At 38.7% G+C, this 12,724-nt stretch overlaps 1 protein-coding gene across 40 annotated transcripts in view; it reads left to right on the top strand.

Annotated features, from left to right (window-relative positions):
• The window catches only part of MAP4K4 (mitogen-activated protein kinase kinase kinase kinase 4), a 218,823-nt gene extending 215,069 nt beyond the window's left edge, over positions 1 to 3,754 (top strand). For all 40 annotated transcript variants that reach the window (XM_090281887.1, XM_090281891.1, XM_090281886.1 and 37 more), the window contains 2 exons: positions 362 to 501; positions 3,433 to 3,754. In XM_090281887.1, the coding sequence (XP_090138013.1) occupies positions 362 to 501; positions 3,433 to 3,516 (224 nt within the window). In that variant the 3' untranslated portion in view covers positions 3,517 to 3,754. The remainder of the gene's footprint in view (positions 1 to 361; positions 502 to 3,432) is intronic.
• The last annotated feature ends 8,970 nt before the right edge of the window (positions 3,755 to 12,724 follow it).

The following is a 12,724-nucleotide window of genomic DNA, read 5'->3' as shown; positions in this document are numbered from 1 at the left end:
TGGTTTTGTTGCAGTTAAGTCACTGTCTACTTGTCATTTCTTCTTCCTGCCTTCCCTCATGACTGGTTTGGTGAAAATGTGAGCAGTAAACTGTAAACTCAGTGGATCATTGCTCAAGCCAAATAAGCACTACCTCAGGGAAATTAATAGATTCAACCATTGATTCAAATTATAGTTCCCCAGGATAGACCAAAATTTTACAAAGGCAGAGTTCCTTAAAAATTCTTAAATGCTAGACGTTTAGAGGTGTGTGTGTGTGTGTGTGTGTGTGTGTGTGTGTGTGTGTGTGTGATAAGCAGCTTCTTTTCATGGCTGTTTCCTTATCTTTAACAATATGTATGTGTTTTTGCCTCTCAAAAAGCATATATTCGATCTAATCAGACAATGGGCTGGGGAGAGAAGGCCATAGAGATCCGGTCAGTGGAAACTGGTCACCTGGATGGTGTGTTTATGCACAAAAGGGCTCAAAGACTGAAATTCTTATGTGAACGCAATGACAAGGTAATGGTGTTCTTCTAGATTCTTTTTAGTTGCTACTGTCTTTTAGCAGTGGTTTATTTTTCTTGGAGTTTGGTGAAGCTTTTCCTTAGGGTTTTGATAGATTCTGAAATAATTTCATCAAGCAACTTTTTAGTAGTGGATTTTTGATGTGTTTATGGGGTTTGGGATAATATGTATATATATTTTTTGCTATGAGGAGATAGAGACATTTATCTCTCCAGAAATTATCATATAGAATTTTTTTTTAAACCCTATTAGGTGGCCTATCTAGACGATGTTTGGCTTAGGGATAGCGGGTTCTTTTGTGATTAGAAGAAACCACCTATGCAGATTTGAGCAGAGTAGAAGGTCCCTCTCCCCTGATGTATATTAGAAAGATACCACTTGTTAGTCTGCCTTTTGAGTAGTGCAGTAACTTTATAGTTTGCATGTCAGAAATGCCTAAGACTATAAAACATTTTATGCAGAAATACAAGTACCTCTTGTAGCTGAGACCCCAGGGCATCCAAGCCCCAGTATAAAAACCTTTGTTTTTCAAAACTGACCACATCCTTGTTTAATCCTTGTCCTACTCACTTCACAGGGAGTCCCTCCCCAAACCAGCTTTGGAGTGGAGCAGATAGATGTCCAAGGGTGTTGACCCATTCTGGCCTGCTTTGGGAAGAACATCAGGGTGGGAGCTGGTCTTTGCGAAGCCCCACTTTCCTGTTCATTTGGATAAAAACATGCCTTACTCCCTTAGGCAGCCAGTTGCAATCTTAGAAACTTACCTCTTGAGAGCATTTGCACCTCTTGCTCCATGTGAAAATATTCTAGCAACCAAGCTGTAGGTTGACTTCTCAAATAACTGTAAAACTTTGACAGGACAGAGAGCTGTGGACCTCCACATTGCAGCTGGTCCTCCTGCCCAACCCAACTGCATACTCCACACAAAAGCCACCTCACAACCAACCCACTTTCTCCTGCAATCTAGAAGTCCCTTACTAATGGAGTGACGTTTCTTTCCCTACATAATATCTTCCAAATCTTTTATCTTAAAAATCCATACAACCTTAGACCTTATCCAGGATTTTACCAGCTTTTTGGCTTATATTTTCCAAGTGTATTTAATATAGCCATAAGTATAATATTTTTTGAACTTCTGGTATTTAAATAAGTTAATTACTCACAATGCCATATCCCTCAAAGTATATTAATAAAAGGTACAAAATTACTTTATAAAGTCATGAAGTAACTAATACATTTAGCTAAAGTTGGTGCAAAAATAATGTCCGATTTCGGTCTATTTTAAAAATGAAAAAGCCCAGGATTATGAAAATATTTATTCATTAACATAACCTCCTTTGCTTTCTAGAACTGCATTCTATCTGTCAACTAGCTTATAAATGCCACGCTTGTAAAATCCTTTAGGGTTTGAAGCAAAATTTGAATCCAACTCATTTTCAACCTCTTCTCTTGATGTCAACCTAAGAACATCAAAATCATTCTGTAGTCCCCGAAACAAGTGATAATCAGAAGGAGCAAGGTCAGGAGACTATGGAGGATGAAACAATATTTCCCAACCAACCTCTTTCAAGAAATTTTTGGTGAGTCAAGCTGTGTGAGGACGAGCACTATCGTGATGGAAGATGACACCCTTTCTGTTGACTAAGGAGGGTCACTTTTGGTTCAAAGCTGCTTTCAAACGACGAAGTTGTTTACAGTAAAGATTAGCAGTAATTGTTTGATTGTTGTCTAACAGTTCATAATGGACAAGTTCTTCCATATCCCACCATACACTCAACATGATCTTCTTTGGAAGAAGTCCTCCTCTTGGGTATTGAACTCTTCTTCCTCCTCGACTGATCCACGATCGGCGGCGTTTAACGTTATGGTAAAGGACCCATTTCTCAGCACCTGTAACAAGCCTACCTAAAAACGGTGCCTAAAAGTGTCATGAAAGCAATGATTCACAACAAGCAACACGCTGTTGCAGATTCTCCAGAGACAGTTTGTGTGGGATCCATTTTCCAACTACTGAAGCCTTTCTGAGCCTTTTCAGTTGGCGTAGCACGATTGTATGGGCTACGCTAAATTGTTCTGCAAGTTTCCTAGAGGTAATGGTGGGGTTTTCTGTGACAACAGCTTCCAACACTTCGGAATCAAGTGTTTTTGGATGACCCTGTTTTGGCTCATTTTTCAAGCTGAAATCCCCACTTCAGAAATGGGAAAACCACCTCCTGCAACTTCTTTCAGTCACTGCATCATCCCCATAAGCTCTCTGAATAGACTTTGCTGCTGTACTTGTATTGGCACCTTTATGAAACTCATAGATTAAAACATTTCTAATGTGGTTTTTAGATGGGACGAACATGGGTGCAAATATTGCAGACAATTGTGAACAATACTTTGATAATTTAAAAAATAAGGTTATAAATTAGTCACTGTGACATCAAAAAATTATAAGAGGCACAAATTTAATAAATACTATCTAAAACTTTCTTTTAAAAAAGTCAGACATTACTTTTGCACCAACCTTAATTTTTTTAAAAGAGAAAAGTTGCTAAGGAGCCCTCCCTATTGCTCATTGAGTTTTCTAAACACATTTATCTTTTAGAAGGCATTTGCAGTGGAGGTAAAAGAAATAACCCAATTTCAGAAACATTTTTTTTCTCTTGAAGTGCTTACAATATGGCAATGTATAAAGAGTTATTTAATTAGCTTTCTTGGTTGTAAAAATATTTAGCTACAGATGATCACTCCTTATGAACGAAAGATTGATGTCATCCCATATTTTCTTTTGAAAATAGCATTTTGGATTTCATCTTGTGCATGTGGAGATGTTGAGGTGGTTGGGAGCTTGGGGTTACCTGGCTGAAAATCACAGGGAGCATTGCTCCTTCAGGCAGTGTGTTTCCACAGTAAGCCCTACCTTTTCTCTTGCTCTTGCAGGTGTTCTTTGCTTCTGTTCGATCTGGAGGCAGCAGTCAGGTTTACTTTATGACATTGGGCAGGACTTCTCTTCTGAGCTGGTAGAAGCATGGCAGTAAGGATCACTGGCCCGAGTCTTCCGGATCCTGAGAACTTGGAATTCCTGCAACTGGAGCTCAGAGCTGCACCGGGGCAGTCCAGGACAGCTATGTGCGCAGACATCACGCGTGGGGTTTTCTCCTTTTCTTCCTGCTCTTCCTACTAGTTTATCCCCAGTCTTTTTTTTTTTTTTTTTTCTTAAAAATAAATCAAGGCTGCAATGCAGCTGGTGCTGTTCAGATTCTACCATCAGGTGCTATCAGTGTTTTGGATTGAGCATAAGACCAGAAAGCAAACGCCTTTCCTTCAGCTCCAGAATTCCTTGTCTCTGAGTGACCCTGTCGTTTGGGTGTCTGAAGGTGGAGACCGTGAAAATGCCATTGGTTTATTGGAAGTGGGCACAAGGAGGTGTAGAGTGGTGGTCTTAATGAGCAGTTTGCTGAAGCAAGAGCAGATTTAATATAGTAACATTAACAATGTATTTAATTGACATTTCTTTTTTGTAATGTGACAATATGTGGACAGAGAAGAAGGAGCAGGTTTAAGAAGTTAGTATTTATAAAATGTGAAAGACAGTTACTAGGATAACTTTTTTGTGGGTGGGTCAGGGTGGGATGGGTTAAGGGGGTCCCGTTTTGTTTGGATTTTTTTTTTTTTTTTGGCTTCACCAAGAACTCAGTCATTTTTCTGTGTACCAGGTTTTGCCTAAATCATGTGCAGATGGTTCTTACTAAAAAGGAAAAAGAAAATGTGTGCATTTGTCTAATGGCCAGAACTTTGTTGTGTGACAGTATTAGCACTGCCTCAGTTAAGGTTTAATTTTTGTTTAAACCTAGAAGTGCGACAGCAGTTTTACCACAGTCTGCACTTGCAGAAGAAAAAAATTTTTTTCAACCACATGTTTATTTTTTTCACCTACCTCATTGTTTGTAATGCATTAAGAGGTGGTTTAGTTTATATGTTTTTGGAGGAAAACATTATTGTTTAATTTAATCTTAATACCAAAACTATCAGGTTGAAGTTTGACTTATTTTGTCACAGGTTTCAGTAGGCACATGAGAAATTGTCTGTGAAGATGGGAAATAGCCATATGGCTTCATCATGCTGATTGATGCAATCTTCTAAGTATAGAGAGCAGAAAGCTTCGTTTTCACACATTCACCATTAGTGGCTGGTGGACCACTGTAGCCTACAACGTAAGGGGCCACATTGTTCTCAGTTCAGGGTTTGGTAGCAGACAGGTGGTCATATCAGAGTAGTCACACAAACTTGATTTTGCCAGAACCTTTCCAGGGAGGTGAGGGTATTTCTAAAAATGCAGTGCACTAAAATTATTTTAAGAATGTAGTTAATACTGTTAATACTGCTTATTCATAAAACATTATCTTCCTTCGTTTTAGGTGTAATATCAAAGCCCTGGATTTTCTTGTTCTTTCACTTGTTCTCTGTTTTTTAAACCAACTTTACTTCATGAATATGTTCATGACATTGTAATAAATGTCTTGGGTGATAATTTGTTTCTTGGCTCCATGGTCACTCAGTTGCTCTGAGGGTAGCAGTCTCTTGGGAAAGGAACAAGGCTCAACATCACGGTTCTGCCATCTTCCTTCTTCCTGTTGGGTTCTGAGTGGGAGGACTTCATGAGGGCTACTTTGTACTCTGCACCAAACAGAAGCTTCGTGTTTCATAGGCTTAATCCTTCTTTGTGGTTAATTTTCTTTTATAACATGAAGATGGGGAGCTTATCTCCCCAAAATAGAACAGTCATTTGCACCTATTTGCCAAGGCTGTGCCCCGCATTCTCATCTTATTTGACATCCATTTTGACCACTATCTCTCTCTTCCTCCTGGCTCAGCATTTTTGCCAAAAGCTATTCTTTGAATTATGAAAATCTAGTGAAAAATAAATGTACTCACAAATGCCGTAACAACAGCTGATTGTACATACCCACAAAGGCAAGATACACTTAAGAAAGCCTTTCTTTTGTAAGGACAAGGTGATGGAAACAGTTTGTCCATTTATATGACTGTAGTAATGCTGAAGTCCAAAGTAGAAAAAACCAGTTCTTTTCAGCTAATTGTTCTTAACAGAGAAAAGAAGACTGAAGAGTTAATCTCACCTTTGGAAGGGACTTTTGAGATAGGCCAGTTTCTACCATCACAGGACTTGACTCAAAATCAAATCATTGCTGGCAGTTTTCTACCCATGTTCTGGCTTTTCAAGAAAGATACAACATGCCACCATGAACACGTGTGTGCCAGGAGGAGAAAGAACTGGATGTCTGGGTCTATTGTAGTCCCTTCCACAGCTTTAGAGAGAGGTGACAGTTGGGTAGCTGTCTTTGAAAAAAGACTAAACTTCTGATATCAATATGGGAGAGATAAAAGGACAAGACATCAGGGGTTTATTTTCCACAGACTTGAACCTCAGTATCAATAATGCAATGGGTTATCATGCAGATAATGCAGATGGTGTTTCATTGGAATTACTGAGTGTTTAGAACTTGTTGAAAACTGGATTCCCCTTAAGATGTGATGGGGTCTGAGCTCAAGTCAGAATAGTGCCTGTCCTATTTGCCCTAGTCACCCACCTGATACTCTTGGTGTTTGAGTTGAACAGAATTGAATTCACTGGTGGCCTTCATTTCTTCAACTGGGCTGGCCATTTGTGCTTGTGGAGTGGGTTCCTGGTGTGTGCCCTCCTTGGCTGTGGTGTCACCTTGACTTCACCACCTCATCACCCAGTCTGTGTTGCTATATCCTGAAGCAGATGCCCAATTAGGTTTCTCCATAAAAGATTGTGAGCTGTTAAAATTTCATTCTTCTGGAGAAGGGAAGATTTTATTCCTTTAAAAAGGCAGTGACTTCACATAAGTGCCAATGGCAAAATTACAGAAGAAAGCAGTATTATGGTGATACCATTAAATATGGAACATTGAAAATGATTTTAGTAGTGCTCTTCAAAACAAAACACAAATATGTCTTTAGGTTTACTCAAAACTTTAATAACTAATACCTTTCTGTATTTAAATCCAAGTAACTGTATTCAGTGCAGCATTTTTACTTTTTTTTTATGCCCATGTTATGTTGGAGAAAATGTTTACAAAAATGGTTTTATTACACTAATGTGCATCACATATTTATGGTTTATTTTTAATTGACTTTTTAATGGGTTATTTAGGTTTTTCTCATAGTTTACTTATGGTGATTCATATCCCTAATTTTGCCAATTATAAATTTGTTAAACAGTAATACAAATGACAGGCTGCATTAAAGTTACTAATCCTAGAACTGCAAGGCAGACTGGTGGCACGTACACAGCCTTCTTTTTATTTTCAGTGCTAACTTGTCTTCTGTGTATTATGAAAATTACTGTTGTTCCTCTCCCTTTTTCTTCCTTAAATAAAGTAAAAATGACACCTATTACCTGTGGCATGAGTTTTCAAATATATTCTGATCCTTCAGAATATTTCCTTCCTGTAAGGATCCGTATTTTATGCACACCTCCTTGCCCACTGCCACCCCAGTTCCAGTGGGTGACTCCCATATCCTGCCATTTCCCATAGCAGGGATTTCCCAAGGGGTCACTAACCATGGACTATGAGAGTAGCAAACGTTGGTTCAAAGATCTTAGAATCAAATTGGTAGTGAGCTCTCAATCACCATATTTTTTAAATTAAAGGTGAGTGAAGCTGATCATTGAGGAAGAAATAGTTATATTTTTGCACATCTGAATTGGATTACAAGGTAAAATAGCATTTTGTCTGACCTAATAGAACAATCAAAATTGCCGTTTCTCAAAATGACACATGCATAGTAACTTGGGTCTCATAATCTGAACCCCTTGGGTGCAAGGTCACTGGCTGAGCCCTTCAGTTGTGCCCTATTGATTACCCCATTGGTCTGGCAGGAATGATTCCCATGGACACATCCGGGGCCACATCCTTGGGATCAGCACTTTGCCCAAACCTCTGGGGTTACAGAGAGGTGGCTGTGCTGTTATCAGCTAGATATGTTAATAAAGTAGCTACTTTGTGCTTCACCCTAGAAACATGTTATTTCTCTGAGGTGAAAATAAAATTGTAAGTATCTAGGCCACCAAATGAGTAAGGTTTTTCCTTTTCTACTAAGTGTTTGTTGTAGCTGGTAGATGAGGGATAAAAACCTCATGGAGTGCTTGTTATGAGACCACCATTCATTCCTGCTGTTCCAACTTTCCCCTGCATTGGCTGAGAGGTCACTTAAAGGAAGCAACCGGGACAGAATTAGCCTCCATAACTGACATCAGCTGTATGTTTTGGTGTCACATTTTAGGATGCAGTGAAATTGCTTTCTTTGCTGGGCATGAGGCCACCGTCTCTTATATAGGCCTTAGTCCTCAAAGGTTCCTGCTGCTGCTGCAGCTTGGCTTGCTGTCATAACAGTGAAGCCTCTTGATTCCCAAGTCCTGTCTCCTAGTTTGTTGAGTTGTAGGAAACTTAAGTTTGATGGTTCAGCTCAAAATGATATAAAATTCTTCTCTTTAGGTATAAGAAGTCATAAAACTGGCAGCATGCCCAATAGAAGTTCTTTGGTGGGATGTTCAGGGCAACCCTGCTCCTTCCTTAAATTAGTTTGGAAGCTGGACATAACTACAAACCTTTAGAAACCAGTATTAGACAACTTTTTTTCCCCCAAAACATGATACTAAATACTTCCTTAATTCTTTTTTCTTTTTAAAAATAGTCTACCACTGAGCATTGTGCTTTTCCTTGAATCACAATTTTTCTCCTTAAGATTACCCTCCTTGTCATTAAAGGAACTGCATTAAGTCCAGTTTTAATTTATCCTGTTCATCTGCATAAACACAAGAGCAGCAAAGGATCACATATGATTTTTATGTCTGCTTTGCTGGAACTTACACAAGGAACCTTTAGGGTGATTTTCAGTCTGCCCTTCAGGGCACAGAAGTTGAGCCACGTACTTGCCATTCAGCTTTGCCTTTGAACACCTGTTTTTTCCGAGTCCTTCAGGTTTTCCATTGTGCCTTAAGGTCACTTCCAGCCATCTTTCAGGAAAGCAACCTCCGTGCCTTCCTGGAAAGATTGCCATGGACTGCACCACAAACCAAGGTACCAGGCCTCTTTTCTCATGGGCTTTTATTACTTTTGAAACTCAATCCCAGTTCCTCAGGGCTTAAGCGTGCCTCCTTTAGGCATGACATTCCAGTCAAAGTCATGGTTAACAAAACTTCTATTAACAACTGGTCTTATTAGTTTTATGCAAAGAACCTTATGTCATTACTTCTTCAGAATGCCAAATTCTGGAGGGATTACGTAGGGAGAAAAATATACAGTGTGAAGGAAAATCCTCGTCATAATATTCACTAAAGTTGCATTTCCATACTTTACATTTTATTTTGTTCACTTTTCTACTGTGAGGTTTTTTTTTGAAGGGGAGCAGGGATTTGCTGGCTCATTTATTAATATTTTTTGCTTTCATTTTTGTTTTCCCTACTAAAAATTTTTGTTTTTCTACTACAGTTGTCCCACTTTTATCCCCATTGCTTCCTCGCACCCTGCCCATCCCTTCTCCCACAGTCAGTCCTCACACAGTTGTCCATGTCCATGGGTCACTTATACATGTTCTTTGACTAGACCCTTCCCCTTCTTACCCCTTCTCTCCCTCCCCCCTGCCCCCTTGTCACTGTTAGTTACTCCTTGTTTACATACCTCTGGTTCAGGTTTGCTCATGTGTTTGTGTTGTTCATTAGTCTCTTGTATTAGATAATATCATATGGTATTTTTCTTTCATTGCCTGCCTTATTCCGCTAAATGTAATTCTCTCTAGTTCCATCAGTGTTGTTGCAAATGGTAGAAGTTCCTTCTTTCTGATACATACTACTACATTGTGTATATGTACCACAGTCTTTTTTAATTTTAATTCTTGTTGTTTTTCTATTACAATTGTCCCACCATTGCTACCCTCCACCCAGCCTACCCCTTCTCCCATAGTCAGTCCCCACCTGTGTCCATGTCCATGGGTTATTTATACTAGCTGCTTTACTAAACTCTTCTACTTACCCCCCTTATCTCCCTCCCTCCTCCCCCCTGATAACTGTTATCTGTTCCTTGTTCAGTTTTGTTCATTTGTTTCTGTTTTTCATTAGTGTCCTGTACCACAGTTTTTTGATCCACTCATCTACAGATGGTCACTTAGGTTGTTTCCAGCACTTGGCTATTTTAAATAGTGCTGCTATGAACATAGGGGTGCATAGGTTTTTTTGAATCAGTATTTAAGGATTCTTTGGATATAATCCTAGCAATGCAATTGCTGGTTCAAAAGACAGTTCCATTTTTAGTTTCTGAGGAAATTCTATACTGTTTTCCACAGTGGCTGCACCAGTCTGCATTCCCACCAGCACTGCACTAGAGTTCCCTTTTCTCTGCATCCTCACCAGCACATGTTGTTTGTTGATTTGTCCATGATGGTCATTCTGACTGGTGTAAGGTGGTATCTCATTGTGGTTTTTATTTGCATCTCTCTGCTGGCTAGTGATGTTGAGCATTCTTTCATATGCCTATGGGCCCTCTGTATGTCCTCCTTTGAGAAGTGTTTGTTGAGGTCCTTTGCCCATTTTTTAATTGGGCTGTCTGCTTGTTGTTGAGACATGTAAGTTCTTTATATATTATGAAGATCAATCCCTTGTCTGAGGTATCATTGGCAAATATATTTTCCCATATGGTTGGTTCCCTTTTCATCTTGCTGATGTTTTCTTTTGCTGAGCAGAAACTCTTTAGTTTGATTGTAGTCCTGTTTGTTTATTCTTTCCTTTATTTCTATTGCCTTAGGAGATACATCAGTGAAAATATCGTTACGTAGAATATCTGAAATTTTTCTACCTATGTTTTCCTCTAGGACTTTTATGGTGTCATGGCTTACATTTAAGTCTTTGATCCATCTTGAGTTTATTCTGATGTATGGTTTAAGTTGGTGGTCTAGTTTCATTTTTTTGCACGTCCCTGTTCAGTTCTCCCAGCACCATTTGTTGAAGAGGCTCTTTTCACTCCATTTTATGTTCCTTCCCCCTTTGTCAAATATTAGTTGACCATATAGACCTGGGTTTATTTCTGGGCTCTCTATTCTGTTCCATTGATCTATATGTCTGTTCTTATGTAAGTACCAGACTGTTTTGATTATCGTGGCCTTGTAGTATAGTTTGGTATCAGGTATTGGGATTCCTCCTCCTGTGTTCTTCTTCCTCAAGATTGCTGTGGCTATTCGGGGTCTTTTTGGTTACATATAAATTTCTGAAGTATTCTAGGTCTGTGAAATGTGTCATTGGTTTTTTAATAGAGATTGCTTTGGGTAGTATGGACATTTTAATGACGTGGATTCTTCCCATCCATGAAGATGGTATATGCTTCGATTTATTTGTATTTTCCTTAATTTTTTTCTTCAGTGTTAAGTAGTTTTCTTAGTACAGGTCTTCTACCTCTTTGGTTAAGTTTATTCTTAGGTACTTTATTTTTCTTGTTGCTATAGTAAGTGGTTTTTTTTTTCTTTCTAGTTTTTGTCTCTGATATTTTATTGTTGTTGTGCAGAAATACCTTCATTTTCTGAATATTGACTTTATACCCTGCTATTTTGCCAAATTCACTTATTATGTTGAGTAGTTTTTTGGTGGAGTCTATAGGGTTTTTTATATACACTATCATGTCCTCTGCAAATAATGAAAGTTTTTCTTCCTCTTTTCCAACTTGGATGCCTTTTATTTCTCTTTCTTGTCTGATTGCTGTGGCTAGAACTACCAGCACCGTGTTGAATATGAATGGAGAGAGTGGACATCCTTGTCTTGTTCCTGTTCTCAGGGGGAATGCTTTCAGTTTTTGCCCATTGAGTATGATGTTGGCTTCAGGTTTCTCGTATATGGCCTTTATTATGTTGAGGTATGCTCCTTCTGTTCCCATTTTGCTGAATGTTTTAATCATAAATGGGTGTTGTACTTAAATGGTTTTTTCAACATCTGTTGATATGATCATGTGATTTTTGTCTTTCATTTTGTTTATGTGGTGTATTATCTTTATTGATTTGTGAATATTAAACTCTCCTTGCATCCTTGGGATGAATCCTACTTGATTGTGGTGTATGATCTTTCTTGTGTGTTGCTTGATCTGGTTTGCCAATATTTTGTTGAGGATTTTAGCATCTATGTTCATCAGAGATATTGGCCTGTAGTTTTCTTTCTTTGTTGTGTCTTGACCTGGTTTTGGAGTTAGAGTAATACTGGCTTCATAGAGTTTGGGAGTCTTCCTTCTTCGGTTTTTTGGGATAGTTTGAGAAGGATAGGAGTTAGTTCTTTGCTAAATGTTCTATAAAATTCACCTGTGAAGCCATCAGGTTCAGGGCTTATGTGTGCCGGGAGTTTTTTGATTACTGCTTCAATTTCACTAGTTATTGGTCTGTTCAGGCTCTCTGCTTCTTCTTGTTTCAGTTTTGGAAGATTATATGTTTCCAGAAATTTGTCCATTTTCATCTAGGTTGTCAAATTTCTTGTGATACAATTGTTCATAGTAATTTCTTACAATCCTTAGTATTTTTGTGGTATCGATTGTGATTTCTCCTTTATTTTATTTTATTTATTTGGGTCCCCTCTCTTTTTTTCTTAATGAGCCTGGCTAAAGGCATGTCGATTTTGTTTATCTCTTCAAAGAGCCAGTTCCTTGTAGTTTCCCTGGAGTTCTTTGTAGTTTTCTTTGAGCTCACTGAACTCATTGAGCTTGCCTATAATTCATGTTTTGAATTCCATATCTGATAGTTTGCTTTTCTCTGTTTCATTTTGCACTCTTTCTGGGGATTCCTCCTTTCCTTTCGATGGGGGGTTGTTTCTCTGTCTCCCCATTTTTGTGACTCTTCTTGTTTGTTGCTGCTTATATTGATCTGCACTTCCTGGATCTGCCCATGGTGGCGTCAGATCATGTACCAGTCTGGGCCCTTAATTCTTTTAACAGCTTTATTGAGATATAGTTCTCATACTATACAATCCCTCTATTTAAAGTAGACTTTAGTGGCCATTAGTCTGTTCAGAATTGTGCCTATGGTGCCACGACAATTTTAAAACATTTTTATTATCCCAAGAAGACACCCCTCACCCCTTTGCTGTTATCCCCTCCTCCCCCCACCTCCCCTCCTCCTAAACTAAGAAACCACTTATGTGCTTTCTCTCAATACAGAT

The sequence above is a fragment of the Furipterus horrens genome, unplaced genomic scaffold (genome assembly GCF_987537825.1).
Source record: "Furipterus horrens unplaced genomic scaffold, mFurHor1.1.pri manual_scaffold_6, whole genome shotgun sequence".
NCBI classification, from domain to species: domain Eukaryota; kingdom Metazoa; phylum Chordata; class Mammalia; order Chiroptera; family Furipteridae; genus Furipterus; species Furipterus horrens.
Note: the sequence above shows the minus strand (reverse complement) of the source record. Positions and strands in the feature narration are given on the sequence as shown.